Raw genomic sequence first — 19,555 nt, 5'->3', positions numbered from 1 at the left:
CCCAGTTACTCTATCATCCCACCCACTTCCCCTTCTGCAACCCTTTGTTTCCCAGAGTTAGGAGTTTCTCGTGGACAATCATCAATAGTTCTGTGTTTTCTGTCCCAATAGTGTACATGCTCTGAGTCCCCACCACGTGTGGATTGAGGGCTGCTATTTTGCTCTCCCTGCCTTTTCAAGTTTCCAGTCTCTGTATGAGAAGGTGCAGGAACCAACTGCGGATATTTTTCAATGATGATGCTGGTACTTAGGAAAGCTCCCAGAATGGTTCTATTATTCAGAATTCTTGGTTCAAGCAACTGAAATGGACCCTGGCTGGCTTAAGTAGATTTAAACAAATGAAGCAATAGGACGGTTGACAGAATTAGTAGGAAGGCTGGAGAAGCAAGGATGGAGGATGAGAAGCCAGAGCCACAGTCCAGATGACTCTCTGGAGACCATCTGGTGAGGCTCTTGCTAATGGCCCCTTGGGGACTGAGCATGCTACACCTGCAGCTACTACCACTGGACCTGCCAGGGTCCCTGCCCATGAAACAACTTCTTCACTGTTGTCCTAGTTATCTTATTTTTGCAACATTTATTCTACATTAGCATTTCTAGAGCTTCAGGTTTGCTAGGATTTGGTCACATGCTGAGGCCTCGCTGTGGAGCTGGGTGTTGGCTTCTCCAGCGGGAGATGGGCTGTGCCTCTCATAAGGTTGGCATGGTTGGGAATTCCTCAAACAAAGGAAGGGCTTGAGAGGTTAAGCAGCTAAAAAACAAAACAAAACAAAAAAAGGCTTAAAACTAGTGTTTAATTTTCTGTATTCATTTATGAAAATAAAACACTGAACTTAGGTTAGAGCAGTTTCTCAACTGTGGCATAATTTGATGTTTTTGTTTTAGAAGCCTGTCTTGTGCGCTGTGGGATGTTAAGTAGCATTCCTGGCCTCTATTCACTAGATGTCCACGGCACCTATACAGTTCCCTGGAAACATTTTTTATTGTCCTGTTGCCAAAAGTCCTGTGGGTTGTGGGGAGAGCCCTAGTCGGAGAATCACTGGGCTAGAGGCTTTCTCAAACCATGGATTATAATTTGATAGCCTTGCAATAATGGATTTATCACAAGAATGGACCTTATACTCTTGTCCTTGTAGAGAGACCATGCTTTCCCCATGACTGTGCCCTTCCCCTGAATACAGACATCTGAAATTCTAGTATTAAGAATCACCTGGAGAGCTATTTCAAAGATGCAAATCCTGGGCTCTGCCCCCATATAGTTTGACTCTGTGGGTCCTGGGGCCCAGGAATCTGCAAATGTTAACAACCCTGGTGATTCTTTTTTTTTTTTTTAATTTTATATATTTATTAATGAGAGAGACAGAGAGCGGCAGAGACCTAGGCAGTGGGAGAAGCAGGGAGCCTGATGCGGGACTTGATCTCAGGACCCCAGGATCATGACCTGAGTCAAAGACAGATGCTCAACCACTGAGCCACCCAGGCACCCAACCCTGGTGATTCTGATGCAAGGTGGACTATGGACCACATTTTGAAAAAACATGAAGCTACTTCATTGAGTATCAACGCCAGATACTAAAGGCGTATGTTTCTTCAAGGAGAAGAGATGCAATTTTAAGGCTTTCAAACTTTCCAGTCGTTGATGGAAAAAGAAGCCATGTAAAGATGCAGTCTGTTTTACAGGAATTTTTTTGGCCAGGGTTGTTTGGAAGCAACCTTGACAAGTGATGCCGGCGCTCACCAGGGACTCACTCAGGGACTCCTTAACCTCGACAGGTGCAGGGAACACGGTCCCTCAGCCTCACTGCTCTGTATCCTTGTGAGAACCTCCGAGGCTAAGTCCCATGTTCTAACTGCACGAGGCAGAGGAGGCATCTGGCAACATTTGCGGCAAAGTTGCGGCCCTCCTGGGTCTCTCCACCCCTCTCTCAGGAAGGCTGAAATCTAAACAAGCAGGTTCTGTCCACTGACCAAGCATCTTGTAATTTTGTACCGTATTTCAGGGGGCTCACTTGAGCTACAGGGTCCTGTTTTCCTTTCTGCTCTAGCGGGCACTAGTCACAGTGCTAGTTCTGGCAGCCACTACTCTGAACAGCAGATCATGTGGCTTTAATTCAAAGCCTTTGGTAGTTGTCTACTGATCAAAGAACAAACTATACTTGTTTAAGCCCCCACCCTGCCTTTCCAGCTATTTCCTACCATGCATCCTAAAAGTCAGGCTCCCCAAACCGTCCTGACACCATGTAGACTAATTCTACTTGGTATGTGAAGTAGACTAACAGCCTGTATTCCAGACTCACCAGAAGATTCTATGAATCTTCTGATGAATATAAGGTACCCTTATATATAATATATATAAATATATAACTATTTATTTCCTAAAAGATAAAAATGATTGCTCACATTCTGTGAACTCTCCTGATTTTTAAAAGCGTGGGCTTTATTTCTCTTGAAAAACTAAACAATGTGCCGGTACCATGCCCATGTTCCTAAATGGTATTTTCACTCCATAGTGACCTTGGATAAAGTTAAGGGGAAATACCGTGAAACTTCACCTTCCTAGTTCCCACAAGAGGGCAATATAATCTCTAAAAAAAGTAAATGGAACTGAAATTGCCAAAGCTGCTAGCTTGACTTTGTTGCTGAAGTCAACATGTTTGGGAGCCTACCTGCATTTCGCAGGCCAAATGGGCTTCGGGCTCACTGGGAGCTACTGTTATGCACACTTTCACAAACTCCTTCCCTTTGGGCTGGCTCCTCTCCAGCGTCTTAATTCGGTTCCTCTGAAAGCCAGTTTGAGCTAAATGTGTGCAAACAGGGCCTCCAGTTAGTTTCTGGAGCCACCTTTGAGCTTCGATGGAGGTTGTGGAAATGTGGAGGCCTGAGGAGGCAAGGTGCTTGCCAGGGGAATGCTCCATTGATGGGGACAACCTCGCAACCTGCTGCTCCTTGGTTGTGCTTCTTGTTGGCCAGGATCATACTTTGTGTCAGCACCCTGAGCCCAGAGCAGTCACCCTTGGGTGTGCCTTGATACTAACCAGGCCCACAGAGCCAGTGTGTTAACCCCCGTGCCTATTTATTAATTTAGAATGTGACATATCTGCAGAGGGGGCCTAAAGCCTTATTTTTGCTGGCTAGTGTATACTTTCCTTTTAGAAAAATTAACAGTAGAAGCCAAAATATAATCACAGAGTAGCTTGTCTGAGTTCTGAGCAAGGGGAGTGTTAGGATTTGCACATTTGGAGGTCCCACTGTGATTTTCTGGTGCTGCCTCTTGCGGTGAGGGGCTGACTGGGGCACCTTTGTTGGCCCTCCTTATAGAGGGTCAGTGCTGTGGGTGCCTTGACGTGTTTCTTAACTTCAGATCTTGTTGGTAATGCTACTATTTTGGTTTTAGTAATTTTTTTTTTTTTTTTTTTTTTTTGGTTTTAGTAATTTAAGTCAAAGTATTTGGGGAGGGCTAGGGGTAAGGTACCTTAGCACTTCTACTTCTCCCACCCTAAGAAGTCTGAGACATTAGTGAACATAGTGAACAACACTAGCTCTTAAGCCCCATTAGATAACTGAGTGCAGATAAGTGAAAACAAAGTTGCCAAGTCTTACTTTCTCTATTGGTTTTCTTCTCTTGCCTTTGGTTAAGACAACAAAGTAACTCTTCTGCCTCTCACCTTGTGTCCCTCATTGCTTCTTCATCCCTCTTTATGCTGCTAAGATTTGAAATGGTTCAGGAGGCATGTGGAAATACGGAAAATGAGGAAGAGAAAGCAGAAATGGTATAATTGGGTCTTGGGTTTTTGAAAAATTTTTTGTAAATTTTTTTCTGCATCAGTTTGGGTTGAATAATCTATCTATATTCCATTATGGAAAGCCAATACTGAAATATATATACAGTTGATCCTTGAACACGGGTCCACTGACACAGATTTTTTATTTCAATACATAGGTATATTACTATGAATTTTCTCTGATTTTCTTAACATTTTCTTTTCTCTAGCTTTATTGTAAGAATACAGTATACGATACATATAACATACAAAATGTGTTGACTTATCCATAGGGCTTCTGGTCAACAGTCGGTGATTAAGTTTTAGGGGAGTCAAAGTTCCATGTGGATTTTTGACTGCGTGGGGGTTGGCAACCCAAACCCTGCCTTGTTCAAGGATCACTTGAACAAAAGAATCCTTTTTTTTTTTTTTAATTTTTATTTATTTTTTAGTAATGAGAGATACAGAGAGAGAGGCAGAGAGAAGCAGGCTCCATGCAGGAAGCCTGATGTAGGACTCGATCCCGGGTCTCCAGGATTGCGCCCTGGGCCGAAGGCAGGTGCCAAACTGCTGAGCCACCCAGGCATCCCAAGAATCCTTTTTTTTTTTTTTTTAATTTTCTTTTTTTAAAATTTTTATTTATTTATGATAGTCACACACACACACACACACACAGAGGCAGAGACACAGGCAGAGGGAGAAGCAGGCTCCATGCACCGGGAGCCCGACGTGGGATTCGATCCCGGGTCTCCAGGATCGCGCCCTGGGCCAAAGGCAGGCGCCAAACCGCTGCGCCACCCAGGGATCCCCCAAGAGCCCTATTTTTGAAAGGATTTAGGTTCCACTAATTTGTTTATAGTAAAGGATATGGACTCAGACTTGGGTCCTAAAATCTAAGTCTTCACTCTGGGCACACAAGAAATTTAAGGCTTGTCAGGCAAAATTTTTGGTACCTTTTTTTTTTTTTTAAGATTTTATTTATTCATTTATGATAGACATAGAGAGGGGAGGGGCAGAGACACAGGCGGAAGGAGAAGCAGGCTCCATGCCGGGAACCCGATGCGGGACTCGATCCCGGGGCCCCAGGATCACGCCCCGAGCCAAAGGCAGGCGCTAAACCGCTGAGCCACCCAGGGATCCCCAATTTTTGGTAACTTTTAAAATGTACTCCGTTTAGTTGAAAGGGAATCTCCATGTGTTCCAAGGTGTGCCTCCTTCGGTTATATTTTGTTGGTAACATCACCCATGGCGGTGGGGTTCCTAGTGCAGAGCCAAGGAAGTGACACTGTGGTTGAACCCATTTCTGCCTCTCCCACCAGAGAGGGTGGCAATGGGCTCAAATGCCTCATTAGGTAGTTTTATAGGGTTTGGAGAAATAGGATAGTTAAAAAGTTATTTGGTACTGCTGTCTAGTCAGCATGTATTTCAATGCCTTTTTAATACTCTGAACTTCACTTAGATTTCCTGGTGTTATTATAAGTGGAAGACTTAATCCCTATTTTTAAGGAGTTTAAAATCCATGCAGTTGGAATGTGGAGTAACACAATTAGAAAGCAATGCAGGACACCATATTGTAGTGCCTAGGTTAGAGATTCTGGGGTTAGACCTGAATCCTTTTTACCCTTTTGTGTCTTAGTTCCTTTATGTAAAATGGGGAGAGTGTAAAGATTTTATGGGATAATGTATGTAAAATACTTAGCCTAGAGTCTTGGTATGTGGTTGAAAGTTCAGTATTTGGTTAGATGATCATAAATTTAAGTTTCCTTTATACAGTTTTATTGAGAAAGGATTTCCCATCTCACTGCTCAAGTAAATCCCTTTGAAAGAAAATTTCCTAGACTACTACTATATAATATCTTGATTTCTTTAATAAGCTATTTTTTTTTCTTTTTAAAAAGATGTTATCTATTCATGAGACACAGAGAGAGAGAGAGAGAGAGAGAGAGAGAGGCAGAGACATAGGCAGAGGGAGAAGCAGGCTCCCTGTACAGGTAAGACTTACTGTTTTAGAGAGCAAGAAGGGGGGGCGGGGGAGAGCGTGAGCACGTGAGTGAGTGAGCAGGGGTGAGGAGCAGGGGGAGAGGGAGAGAGAGTCTTAAGCAGGCTCTGTGCTCAGCTGGAGCCCTGAAGTGGGCTCCATGTCATTGCCCTCAGATCAGGACCTGAGCTGAAACCAAGAGTCAGATCCTTAACCAATTGCGTCACCCAGGCACCACTGAAGGTATTTTTCTCACAATCAGCGTGCCTGCCTGGAACTGCCCCCCCCCCCCCCCTTTTTTGACTCCTGTTATTTATCAGCTGCTTCTATTCTGGAAAATCAGCTAACTAGATATACATAAAGGGGAAAAGGATCTGCACTTAGGTTAATAATAAGTAAGTGACAACTTCAGTGTTTTGGGTGCTTAGAATCCTTTTGCTCTCATCTTCTTGGCCATATTCTAAAAGATTGGGGTTTCTAGGAATGTGAAACCTGGATATTGCAGTGTTTGTTTAGTAGGACCAGAGGTAGAAACAAACCAAACCAGTGACTAGTGTCTGGCTTATCTTTTTTTTTTTTTTTTAAAGATTTTATTTATTTATTCATGAGAGACACACAGACAGAGAGAGAGAGGCAGAGACACAGGCAGAGGGAGAAGCAGGCTCCATGTAGGGAGCCCGATGTGGGACTGGATCCCCGGTCTCCAGGACCAGGCCCTGAGCCGAAGGCAGGGCCTAAACCACTGAGCCACCCAGGAATCCCCATGGATTATCTTTATTTCCCATCAAAAGAGAACTTGATGAAAAACCCGATTCCTAAGCAGGTGGGAAATGTGGGTTCCAGCCCTGAGAGTGTCGGGGCTGCCCCTGGGTGCCTCAGGGGTCTTCAGAGTCACCGAAGCACTTTAGACCCTCCCAGGAAGAGTAAGGTGCACAACGTGTACCAATGAACTTCGAATTCATGGAAGATTTTTTTCTATGGTGCATAATGTTTATTTGGGTAAAACAAAAACAAAACCTTAAATGGATTTTTGCCTCTTCAGAGAGTATTCTTTTTTGAGGTGATGGAAATTGCATGAGTAAAGGAAAATCTGACTGGCTTTGGTAATGAAAGAGTGTAAGCACGTCGGGATTTCTCACAGCTGTTTTAGTAGGCAGAGTGCTTCCACTTGGGGAATAACACCATGAGAAATCTCCATTTTCCCTGATGTTTGTTCCATTTCATTCTGTGTACTCCTCTCCTCGCAGATTTAAATACCAAATTGCTTCTATTACTTCACAGTTTCCACCTGGGGTCTCAGGAGTTCACACAGAGCCAAAAAAGCATCTGCAGTTTCCCCCTTTTTGCCACATCTTATAGCTGGGGGCTGCTTTTTTAGACTGTTTATGTCATCAGCGCTGTATCTCCGGGTATTCCTGGTTGAGTTTTTAGTTTCAACTGAAACTGTAATCTCAGAAGGGGCATGTCTCCCCCTGCCGAAAAGCCAACACCGCCGTGGAGAGTTTTCTGCTGTGAGGGTTTGGGGTGATTTAATTCTGAAAAATCCTTCCGTACCTCACTCATCTCTGCTGGGATTTTTTTTTTCTTTTAATTTTTAAATTTGGCAGATTGAAAAAAAAAAAAAAACTCTGTAAAGATGATTATTTTTTTGCCCATAGATACAGAAAATAACTTCAGGATCATCTTGTCAGCATTAGGCTTTGATTCTCTAACAGAGGGGAAAAGGTACAGGCCATCCAGAGTCAATTCTGTCTGCCGTTGCTGGCGTGGCACTGATTAAAATGGGGGCATCGTTGTTTATTTGAAGGCAAAATATGGATTTTTGTTTGCAAATAACAGTTGGCTGCATGTATGAATGAATTTAGCCATTTTGACTAGATTGATCCATCAGTGAGCTGGATGATGAATTGCTTTCAGTTCGGGGGTTAATAAATTTTGTGTGCTGTGCTCAGCATTCGCTTAGCTGAGTAACTACGTTGCACAAATGCTCAAAAGTGCTCCAAGAGAACATGCATGTCCTTGCAAAAGTCCCCAGCAGTGGCTGGAACACCAACCCTCTTTTCCTCCTTCGTTTCCCCCACCATGTGTGGGGAAGTTTTTTTTTTTTTTCCTCTCTCTAGCTTTATTGAAGTATAATTGACAAAACTGTGGGATATTTAAGGTGTACATCACAATGGTTTGATAAACATTGTGAACAGATTCTTCCCCTTAACACATCCATCACCTCACATTTATCTTTTCTTACGTGTGTGAGGCATTTAAGTTCTTCTCTGAACAAATTTCAATTCTACAATATCGTGTTCTCAACTATTAGTCACCCTGTCATACATTAGATCCTAGACCTTATTCATATTGTAGCTGAACGTTTGTACCCTTTTACCAGCCTGTCCCTGTTTTTCCCACCTCCAGTATTGTTGAAAATGGTGTAGTTTGCTTCTTTCTCATGGCTGAATAATATTTCATTGTGTGTGTGTATGTGTGTATTTATATAAATATATACATATATATGTATGATTCATCTCTGGTGGACACTTAGGTAATTTGTATATCTTGGCTATTATGAATAATGTTGTAGTGAACATGGAAGTATAACTATCTCTTAAAGATCTGGTTTTCATTTCCTTTTGGTATATACCTCGGAGTGGAGTTGCTGGATCATAGAGTAACTGTATTTTTAACTTTTTGAGGAGCCTCCATACTGTTTTCCACGGTGGCTGTGCCAATTTTCTTTCCCTCTACCCTCACCGCCCCTTCTTGATTTATCCTGCTCTTCACCCTGTGACCTCATGCATGGCCTGAGTGGGGCTGGAGTGACAGCCTGGTGAGAGGTTAAAAGGTCAGCTTGCTGGCATCTCAAGTTGGATGTGAGACTTGGGAAAATCTGTCCCAGATCCCTTTTGGTACTTGTTTCTCTTAAGAAAGCATATCAGCTTTGTACTTCCCATTTCTCCAGAGTTCAGTGTCCTATGACTGACTAAACACCCCCATTGAGACCCCTACTCCTGTGTCCCATACTTCATGATTGCTTCTCCTTCTTTTCCTGACTTTCATACTCCCTTGTGCTGTTGGTAGTTTGGATTTTAGTCATTTGGCTGAATATTTAGGACAGTGGCACCTGGTAGGGTCTTAATACATTTTTGAATGAATAATTTGTCTATTGATGGAAAGCAATCTGACTAAATGAATTAATCCATATGAAAATACAAGGTCCCAAACCTTTCATCATTGCCATTTCAAGTATTACAGGGGATTTAGGCTTGAGCATTTGTACTAGTACTTTATTATTTTTATTTCGGCAAGAGTTGTTTTTTTTTTTAATTTTATTTATTGATTTACTTGATAGAGGATGCACAAGCAGGGGCAAGGGCAGAGATAGAGCCAAGCCCCGAGTCAGGCCCCAACCACACAACCCATGAGATCATGACCTAAGTCGAAACCATGAGTCTGTTGTTTAACTGACTGAGCCACCCAGGTGCCCTCCCTACTTTTTTTTTTTTTTTTTTTAAATGTAGGCTCCATGTCTAGCATGGAGCCCATTGCAGAGCTTGAACTCATTATCAACCCTGAGATCAAGACCTGAACTGAGATCGAAAGTTGGATGCTTAACCAACTGAGCCACCCAGGCACCCCAGCAAGAAAAAACTTTGAGAGGAGATGGCAGTTTATGGTTAAAAAGGTTTAGATAGTCTTCCAGGTTTCTTTACCAAAGACAATCACCGTTCCTGATTTCTTTTTTTTTTCTTTTTTTTTTTTTTTTTTACCGTTCCTGATTTCTTATGTATCTTTTTTGAGACTTTCCATAAGTATACAAATGTATATTTACATATTACACCCCGCTAACATATAAGAGACATGCCTCTTCCTTTTTCTTCCTTTTTTTTTTTTTTTTTTTTACTTTTTGTTAAGATAAGGCCCTAACCAAATGGATCACCTCCCTCTCCCCCCTTAGCTATTCCCAAATAGGCTATATATTTGTCTTAAAAAAAAAAAATCTCATTCCAAATTGTGTATTTCACATTATTTTTTTTACACCACTTTGGTATTTGGATAAAGATTTGACTGTCTATGCCAGAAAATCTAAAATAACAGTGGCTTACACAGGATAAATTTTTTCTTTCACCTAAGACAAGTCTAGGGATGATAGGGCAGCTCACAATGTCAGGGACTCAGGCTCTTTCTAGTGCTTTGCCTCATGATCCAAGATGGCTGCTGAACCTCTAGTCATTCTGTCCATATTCTAGGCAGCAGGAAAGAATGGTTTCTCCTAAGCCCCAAACCATGTGCTCTCTTTGTGGAGACCTCACCAGCAGTATCATACAAGACTTCCTAGCTGGCCCAGCTAAAAATTGGGGATTCTATGGCCACCAAAGAAGAGGAATATAGATATTGGGGTAGATAGCTAGTATTTTCTGCCACCATTACTCACCTCTTCAAATATGACAACCTCCCCTCCCCCATGGACTTTAACAGGACTTTTTGCTTCTCTCAGAAATCTTCAATTGTGCCAACTTGATTTGGTGGGGGGGCGGGGGGAGACAGGTCAGTCCAGTGTGAGAATGGCCATGTTATTCAGAACTTTAAAAAAGTAAGGGTTGTTTTAGCTCAGAGGAAAGTTCAGTGTGGTTTGACACTGCAGTTTAGCCCTTTCTGAGCTGATCATTTAGATCAGGGCTTGGCAAAGCTTTTCTATAAAGGACCAGAGAGTAGGTGTTTTAGGCTTTGCTGGCCATATCCTCTGTGCTATAGCTACTCTAGTCTGCCTTGTGCTGCAAGAGCAGCTGCCGATGATATATAGAAGGATGAGCATGGCCGTGTTCTGATGAAATTTTATTATCATTTTGAAATTAAAGTTACAGATACTTTTATGGTCCTGAAATATTTATCTTGGTTTTTTCAACTATTTTAAAATGTAAGCGCTGTTCTTATAAGCTACACAAAAACATAGGGCCATGGTTTGCTGACTCTGAGTTTAGATGATGCTTGTAGAAATGATAAGCTCTAAGAAAAGAAAGTAATATTTTGCTGCTCTAAGAACAAGTTAGTCAACTAGGCTGAGACTCTGGGCAGAGGGAAGGAGAATCTAAAAATGTTTCAAAGAGTTGACTGTTTTGAGGTCACATACTTTAAAATGCATAGGGATCCCTGGGTGGCGCAGCGGTTTGGCGCCTGCCTTTGGCCCAGGGCGCGATCCTGGAGACCCGGGATCGAATCCCACATCGGGCTCCTGGTGCATGGAGCCTGCTTCTCCCTCTGCCTGTGTCTCTGCCTCTCTCTCTCTCTCTGTGACTATCATAAATAAATAAAAATTAAAAAAAATTTAAAATGCATAAAAATACATTACTAGAAAATACACATTTTTCTTAGTGATACATTTAGTTTTTAAATATGATACAAAATTTACCATTTTAACTAATCTTTAAAAGTACAATTCAGTGCCATTAAGTTCTTTCACAGTATGTGTAGCCATTACCATGATCCATTTCCTAAATGATTTTCTATCATCTGAAACAGAAGCTCTTCCTGTTAAACAGCAGCTCTCCACTACCCCCTCCCCCTACCTCATAGAAACCGCTATTGTCTTTTCTATAAATTTGCCTATTCTCGGTACCACGTAAGTGGAACCATACAGTATTTATCATTTTTAGTCTGGTTTATTCACTTAGCATAATATCGTCCAGGTTCATCAATATTTTGTAGCAGGTGTCAGAATTTTTCCTTTTTAAGGCTGAATAATATTCTATCATTTGTGTATATCATATCCATTTTGTTTATCCATCCATTCATCTGTTGGCAGACATCTGGCTTGTTTGCATCTTTCTGCTACTGTGAATAATGCTGCTTGAGTCCTGCTTTTAATTCTTTTGTGTATATACCTGGAATTACAGCATATGGTAATTCTAGCTTTTTAAGGAACCACCATACTGTTTTCTGCAGAGGCTGCACCATTTTACGTTCCCATGAGCAATGCCCAGAGGTTTCACTTTGAATATGGAATTTAGAGTATGTGGACTGAGAATGTACTCCGTTTTTCTAAACATTTTTAGATTCCTCTTCCCTCTGTTCCTTTCCATAGTCTTACTCTACTTCACCAACATTTAAATAAATACATAAATACATAAATAAATTACTTAATTCTATTTATGAGCGTGTGCAGGGGGAGGGGCAGAGGGTGGGAGAGACTCTCAAGTAAACTCTGGGCTGAATGTGGAGCCTGTCATGAGACTCAATCTCAGGACACTGATATCATGACCTGAGCCAGAAGCAAGAGTTGGCTGCTCAACCGATTGAGCCACTCAGGAACTCCACTACCTGACCAACTTCTATTTAGAAGAGCAAATCATTCCTTTCCTCATTCCTCACCAACACTTACTTAAAAAACCTTTTTTTTTTTTTTGAGATTTTATTTATTTGTTTGAGAGAGAGCGAGAACGAGTGGGAGAGACAGCATGAGTACAGGGACGGAAGGGCAGAGGGAGAGGGGGAAGCAGGCTCCCTACTAAGGAGAAAGCCTGATGTGGGGCTTGATCCTGGAACTCTGGGATCATGACCTGAGCCAAAGGCAGATGCTTAACCAACTGAGCCACCCAAGTGCCCCAATTTTATTAAGTTTTTTAAATATATATTTTTTAATTTTTATTTATTTATGATAGTCACAGAGAGAGAGAGAGAGAGAGAGAGAGAGAGAGAGGCAGAGACACAGGCAGATGGAGAAGCAGGCTCCATGCACCGGGAGCCCGATGTGGGATTCGATCCCAGGCCTCCAGGATCGCGCCCTGGGCTAAAGGCAGGCGCTAAACCGCTGCGCCACCCAGGGATCCCTTATTAAGTTTTTTAAAAGTTTATTTAATTCCTATACTCATAGTGGGACTCAAACTCACAATCCCAAGATCAAGAGTCACATGTTCCTCCAACAGAGCCAGCAAGGTGCCCCAATTTTATTAACTTTTAAAATTTTAATTCCAGTATAGTTAACATACAGTGCTATATTAGTTTCAGGTACAGTGATTCAGTATTTCTATACATTACTCAGTGCTCATCAGGATAAGTGTACTCTTCAATCCCCATCATCCATTTCCCCCCTCACCCCAACCTCACCTCTGGTAACCATCAGTTCTCTATAGTTAAGAGTCTGTTTCTTGGTTTGTCTCTGTTTTTTTTTTTTTTTTTTTTTTCTCCTTTGTTCATTTGTTTTGTTTCTTAAATTCCACATGGGAGTGAAACCATATGTTGTCTTCTAGCTGATTTTGCTTAGCTGCTTAGCTATTATACTCTAATTCCAACCATGTTATTGCAAATGGCAATATTTCATTCTTTTTTATGGCCAAATAATATTCTATTGTGTGTGTGTGTGTGTATATATATATATATCACTTCTTCTTTATTCATTCATCTGTTGATGGACAGTTAAGCTACTTCCATAGTTTGGCTATTGTAAATAATGTTGCAGTAAACATAGGGGTGCACATATCCTTTCAAATTAGTGTTTTTGTATTCTTTGGGTAAACACCCAGTAGTGGGATTACTGGATTATAGGGTAGCTCTATTTATAACTTTTTGAGGAATCTCCGTACTGTTTTCCACAGTGGCTGCACCAGTTTGCATTCCTACCAGCAGTGCAGTCTTCCTCCTTCTCCACATCCTCCACCAGCACTTGTTTCTTGTGTTTTTGATTTTAGTCATTTTGACAAGTGTGAAGGGATATCTTCTTGTAGTTTTGATTTCCATTTCCCTGATGATGAGTGATGTTGAACATCTTTTCATTGTCTGTTGGCCATCTGGATGTCTTCTTTGGAGAAATATCTGCTCATGCCTTCTGCCCATTTTTAAAATTGGCTTATTTGTTACTTATTTGGTAAGTTGTATCAGTTCTTTATGTATTTTGGATACTAACCCTTTATTAGAGATGTTATTTGTAAACACCTTTATCCATTCAGTAGGTTGTCTTAGTTTTGTTGATGGTTCCCTCTTTTGTGCAGAAGCTTTTTATTTTGATATAGTCCTAATAGTTTGTTTGCTTTTGTTTTCCTTGCCTCAGGGAATATTCTAAAAAATGTTGCTATGGCTGCTGTTAGAGAAATTATTGCCTGTGATGTCTTCTAGGATTTTTATGGTTTTAGGTTTCACATTTATGTCTTTAATCCATATTGAGTTTATTTTTGTGTATGGTGTGAGAAAGTGGTCCAGAGTCATTCTTTTGCATGTTGCTATCTAGTTTCCTCAGCACCATTTGTTGAAGAGACTTTTCCCCATAACATATTCTTGCCTTTTTTGTTGAAGATTAATTGACCATATAATTGTGAGTTTGTTTCTGGGCTTAATTCCTGGATTGTTTCTGGATTTTGTCTTCTGTTCTATTGATCTATGTGTCTGTTTTTGTGTCAGTACCATACTGTTTTGATCACTATAGCTCTGTGATATAAGTTGAAGTCCAGAGTTGTGATGCTTCCAGCTTTGATTTTCCTTTTCAAGATTGCATTGGCAATTTGGGATTTTTTTGTGGTTCCACAGATGTGAGAATTGACTGTTCTAGTTCTGTGAAAAATGCTGTTGATATTTTGGTAGGGATTGCATTAAATGTGTAGATTGGTTTGGGTAGTATAGATAGACATTTCTTTTTTTTTTTTTTTTTTTTTTTTAGATAGACATTTCTTAACAGTGTTTTTTCTGCCAGTCCAGGAGCATGGAATGCCTTTCCATTTCTTTGTGTCCTCTTAAACTTCTTTCATCAGTGTTTTGTAGTTTTCAAAATACAGGTCTTTTACCTCTTTGGTTAGGTTTCTTCCTAGATATATTATTATTTTTGATGCAATTGTAAAATGGATTATTTTCTTTTTTAAGATTTTATTTATTCATTCGAGAGAGAGTCAGAGACGTAAGCAGAGGGAGAAGCAGGATTCATGCAGGGAGCCCGATGTGGGACTCGATCCCGAGACTCCAGGATCACACCTTGGGCCAAAGTCAGGCACTAAACTGCTGAGCCACCTAGGTGTCCCTTGGATTGTTGTCTTAATTTCTCTTTCTGTTGCTTCATTTTTGGTGTACGAAATGCAACAGATTTCTGTACATTGATTTTTGTATCCTGTGATGTTACTGAATTTATCAGTTCTAGCTGTTCTTTGATGGAGTCTTTCAGGTTTTTACAGAGAGTGTCATGTCACCTAAAAATAGAGAAAGTTTGATTTCTTCCTTGCTGATTTGGATGCCTTTTATTTCTGTTGTCTGATTGCTGTGACTAAGACTTCTAGTACTGTGTTGAATAAAAGTGGTGAAAGTGGACATCCTTGTCTTGTTCCTCACCTTAGGGAAGAGGCCCTGGAATTTTTCCCCCATTGAGGATGATGCCAGCTGTTGGGTTTTTCACAGAGGGCCTTTCTTATGTTGAGGTGTGTTCCCTCTAAACCTACTTTTTGACGGTTTTTAGCATGAATGAATGTTGTGCCTTGTCAAAAATGCTTTTTCTGTGTCTATTGAAACTGCTCACATGGTTCTTATCCTTTCTCTTATTGAAGTTACGTAACACACGGATTCATTTGTGAATATTAAATTACTCTTACAACCCAGGCATAAATCCCACTTGATTGTGGTAAATGATTTTTTTTTTTAATGTATTGTTGTATTTGGTTTGCTAGTATTTTGTTGAGGAACTTTGCATCTGTGTTCATCAGAGATACTGGCTATAGTTCTCCTTTTTGGTGGTTAGGGTAATGCTGGACTTAGAATGAATTTGGAAGTTTCCCTTTCTTTTCTATTTTTGGTAGCAGTTTGAGAAGAGTAGGTATTAACTCTTTTTTAAATGTTTGGTGGAATTCACCTGTGAAGCTATCTGGTCCTGGACTTTGGTTAATTGGGAGCTTTTTGATTACTGATTCAGCTTCATTGTTCAAATTGTCTAGCTCTTCCTGTTTCAGTTTTGATTGTTTATGTTTCTAGGAATGTATTCATTTCTTTTAGGTTGTCCAATTTGTTGACAGATAATTTTTATAACATTTTATAATATATTATAATTATATTATAATATATAATTATAATTATATTATATATATTATATTTATATTTTATAATTTTTATAATATTCTCTCATAATTGTTAGTATCATAATTGTTTGTATTGTCTATGGTGTTGGTTTTTATTTCTCCTCTCTTGTGATTTTATTAGGATCCTTTCTCTTTTTTTTTGTCTTGATAGATCTTGCTAGAGGTTTATCAATTTTATTGATTTTTTTTTTTTTTTTCGAAGAATCAGCTCCTGGTTTCATTTATCTCTTCTATTGTCTTTTTAGTTTCTATATCACTTATTTCTGCTCTAGTTTTTATTATTTCCTTGTTTCTGCTGGTTTTAGGTTTTGTTTGTTCTTTTTCTAGCTCCTTTAGGTATTAGGTTAAGTTGTTTGAGACTGTTCTTGCTTCTTGAGGTAGGCCTGTACCTGCATTGCTATAAACTTCTCTCTTAGAACCACTTTTGCTGTATCCTAAAGATTTTGAACTATTGTGTTTTTCTTTTTATTTATTTCCATGTACTTTTAAATTTTATTTCCTGGTGACCCATTCATTGTTCAGTAGCATGTTACGTAACTTCTATGTATTTGTGTTCTTTCCAGATTTTTTTCTTGTGGTTGACTTCTAGTTTCATAATGTTGTGGCCAGAAAAGATGCATGGTGTGACTTTGATCTTTTTGTACTTGTTGAGGCTTGTTTTGTGGCATAACATGTGATCTATTCTGGAGAATGTTCCATGTGTACTTGAAAAGAATATGTATTCTGCTGTTTTAGGATGGAATGTTCTGTTCCAGTGTGTCATTCAAAGGCATGATTTCCTTGATGAATTTCTGTTTAGATTATGTGTCTGTTGATATAAGTGGGGTGTTAAAGTCCCCAACTATTATTGTATTATTATCAATGAGTTCCTTTATTTTTATCATTAACTGTTTTACATATCTGTGTGCTCCGGTGTTGGGTGCATAAATATTTATAATTGTATATCTTCTTATTGGAGTGTTCCTTTTATGATTATACTGTGTTCTTCGTCTTTTGTTACAGTCTTGGTTTTAAAGTCTGTTTTGTCCAATATAAGTATTATTACTCCAGCTGTCTTTTGACATCCATTTGCATGATAAATACTTCTCCATTTCCTCACTTTGAGTCTGCAGTTGTCTTAAGGTCTAAAATGAGTGTCTTGTAGGCAGCATATCAATGGCCCTCTTTTTTTTTTTTTTTATCCATCTGTCACCCTATGTCTTTTGATTGGAGTGTTTAGTCCATTTACATTCAAAGTAGTTATTGCTATATATGTATCCTTTGCCATTACTTGTTTTGTGATTGTTTATGAAGATTTTCTCTGATCCTTTCTTGTCTTTCTTTCATGCTTTATTGGCTTTCTTTAGTGATATATTTGGATTTCTTTCTCTTTATTTTTTGCATATTAGTGGTTTTTGATTTGTGGTTAGGTTTGTATATAACATCTTCTGCATATAGCAGTCTATATTAAGTTGATGGTCATTTAAGTTAGGATCCATTCTTTATTCCTCTCCTCCCCATGTTTTAGGCATATGGTATCATATTTTTTTCTATTTTTATTTTAAATTTTTATTTATTTTATTTGAGAGCGTGTGAGCATAAGTGGGGGGAGGGGCAGAGGGAGAAGTAGACTCCCCACTGAGCAGAGAGCCTGACGGTGGGGCTCAATCCCAGAACCCTGAGATTGTGACCTGAGCTGAAGGCAGACACTTAACCAACTGAGCCACTGAGGTGCCTGTATGGTGTCATATTTTATATCCTTTTATTCTGCAAGTTCTTTTTTTTTTTTTTTTTTAGTTCTTTGATTTTTTTTAATAGAAATATTAATTTTTGATGCTTTGTGTTTCCTACTTTTATAATGTCATTTTGATTTTTCCTTTCCACTCAGAGTCCCCTTTAATATTTCTTGCAGGGTTGGTTTAGTGGTCATGAACTCTTTAGTTTTTGTTTGTCTGGGAAACTCTTTATTCTATCCTATCCTGAATGAATGCCTGGCTGGATAGAGTATTCTTGGCTGCAGATTTTTCCCATTTGCACTTTGAATATGTCATGCCACTTCTTTCTGGTTTGGAAAGTTTCTGTTGAAAAAAATCACTGATAGCTTTATAAGGTTTCCTTTGTATGTAACTGTCTTCCTTTGTCTTGCTGCTTTTAATATTTTTTAATCACTATATTTTGCCATTTTATTTTTTTATTTTTTAAAATTTTTATTTATTTATGATAGTCACACACACACACACACACACACACACAGAGAGAGAGAGAGAGAGAGAGAGAGAGAGAGAGGCAGAGACATAGGCAGAGGGAGAAGCAGGCTCCATGCACCGGGAGCCCGATGTGGGATTCGATCCCGGGTCTCCAGGATCGCGCTCTGGGCCAAAGGCAGGCGCCAAACCGCTGCCCCACCCAGGGATCCCTATTTTGCCATTTAAAAGATGTCAGTTTGACACAGAGAGAGCACAAGCAGGGGAGCAACAGGGAGAGGGAGAGGAAGCTTGAAGTGGGGCTCGATTGCAGGACTCCGGGATCATGACCTGAGCTGGAAGGAAGATGCTTAACCTACCAAGCCACCCAGGTGCCCCTATTTTGCCATTTTGATTATAATATGTCTTGGTGTGGATCTGCTTTTGTCAAGTTTGTTGGGGGTTCTCTGTGCCTCCTGGATCTGGATATCTGTTTCCTCAGATTAGGGAAGTTTTCAGCTATTATTCCTTCAAATACATTTTCTGCTCCCTTTTCACTCTTTTCTTTTCTGGAACTCCTATAATATGAATATTATTATGTTTGATGGAGTCACTAATTTCCTTAAATCTATTCTCATGTTGCATAATTCTTGTTTCTCTTTTTTGTTCAGCTTGATTACTTTCCATTACTCTATCTTCTAGGTCATGAATTCAATCCTCTGCTTCTTCCAGCCTGCTGTTTATTCCTTCAGGTATGTTTCTCCTTTTGTTTATTGAGTCCTTTATCTTTGTTATGTTATTATTATTTTTTATCTCTCTGTTAAGGATCTCATTGATATCTTCCACTCTTTTCTCAAGTCCAGTGACTGTCCTTAGGATCATTGCTTTAAATTCTCCATCAGGCATGTGATTTATTTATTTTTTATTTTTTATTTTTTATTTTTTTATTTTTTCAGGCATGTGATTTAAACATCTGTTTCACTTAGATCCTGGCTGTGGCCTTGTCCTGGTCTTTCATTTGGAACATATTCCTCTGTCTTCTCATTTTGTTTAAGTCTCTGTTAGGAAAGTTAGATATGTCTCCTGTTCTTGAGGGTAATGGCTTTCTGAAGAAGAGGTCCTATAGTACCCTGCAACACAGAGTCCCCTGGTCTCCAGGACCTGCTACTTCTGAGAGTGTCTCCAGTGTGTGCTATGTATGGTCTGCTGTTGTGTCCTGACTGCTTTATCCTTCAGGCTGGTTCTCTTCAGGAGCTCTCTTTACCTTTGGTGGGCAGTGTTTGGTCCCTGGCCTGAACATGGTATATTTTAACTAGGTGTGCTCTGATCTCTTTGTGAATGAGACCTATTGCTGCTGCCACTGGAGCTGAGGCCTTGCAAAACTCCTGGATTGGGAGACACAGTGCTGGCAGGGGATTTGGCCAGTCTTCTGCGGGAGAGGGCCCTCTGCACTGGGACTGGGGCCAGCATGACTGGGAGTGTTGGTTCCACCAGAGCATGGGGGGGAGTGGGGCTTGGTGTAAGCAACTTAATGAGTGAGTGTCAGTGCTGGGCTGGTTCCTGCAGGTGGCACTGTGCTTATGCTGAGGGGTGGGGGATAGAACTGGTGTGGCCAGTTCC

The 19,555-nt window shown here is 40.1% G+C and overlaps 1 protein-coding gene across 3 annotated transcripts in view; it reads left to right on the top strand.

The window, feature by feature from the left end:
• Window positions 1-19,555, top strand: part of SAXO1 (stabilizer of axonemal microtubules 1) — a 102,306-nt gene that overhangs the window by 14,769 nt on the left and 67,982 nt on the right. Inside the window, exon 1 of one of the 3 annotated variants that reach the window (XM_038552483.1) lies at window positions 18,638-18,687. The exons of the other annotated variants lie outside the window; for them this stretch is intronic. Coding sequence (XP_038408411.1) covers window positions 18,641-18,687 — 47 coding nt within the window. The 5' untranslated portion in view covers window positions 18,638-18,640. Of the gene's footprint in view, window positions 1-18,637; window positions 18,688-19,555 lie in introns of those variants that run through there. 3 annotated transcript variants of the gene reach the window in all.

The sequence above is a fragment of the Canis lupus genome, chromosome 11, assembly GCF_011100685.1.
Source record: "Canis lupus familiaris isolate Mischka breed German Shepherd chromosome 11, alternate assembly UU_Cfam_GSD_1.0, whole genome shotgun sequence".
NCBI classification, from domain to species: Eukaryota; Metazoa; Chordata; class Mammalia; order Carnivora; family Canidae; genus Canis; species Canis lupus.
Note: the sequence above shows the minus strand (reverse complement) of the source record. Positions and strands in the feature narration are given on the sequence as shown.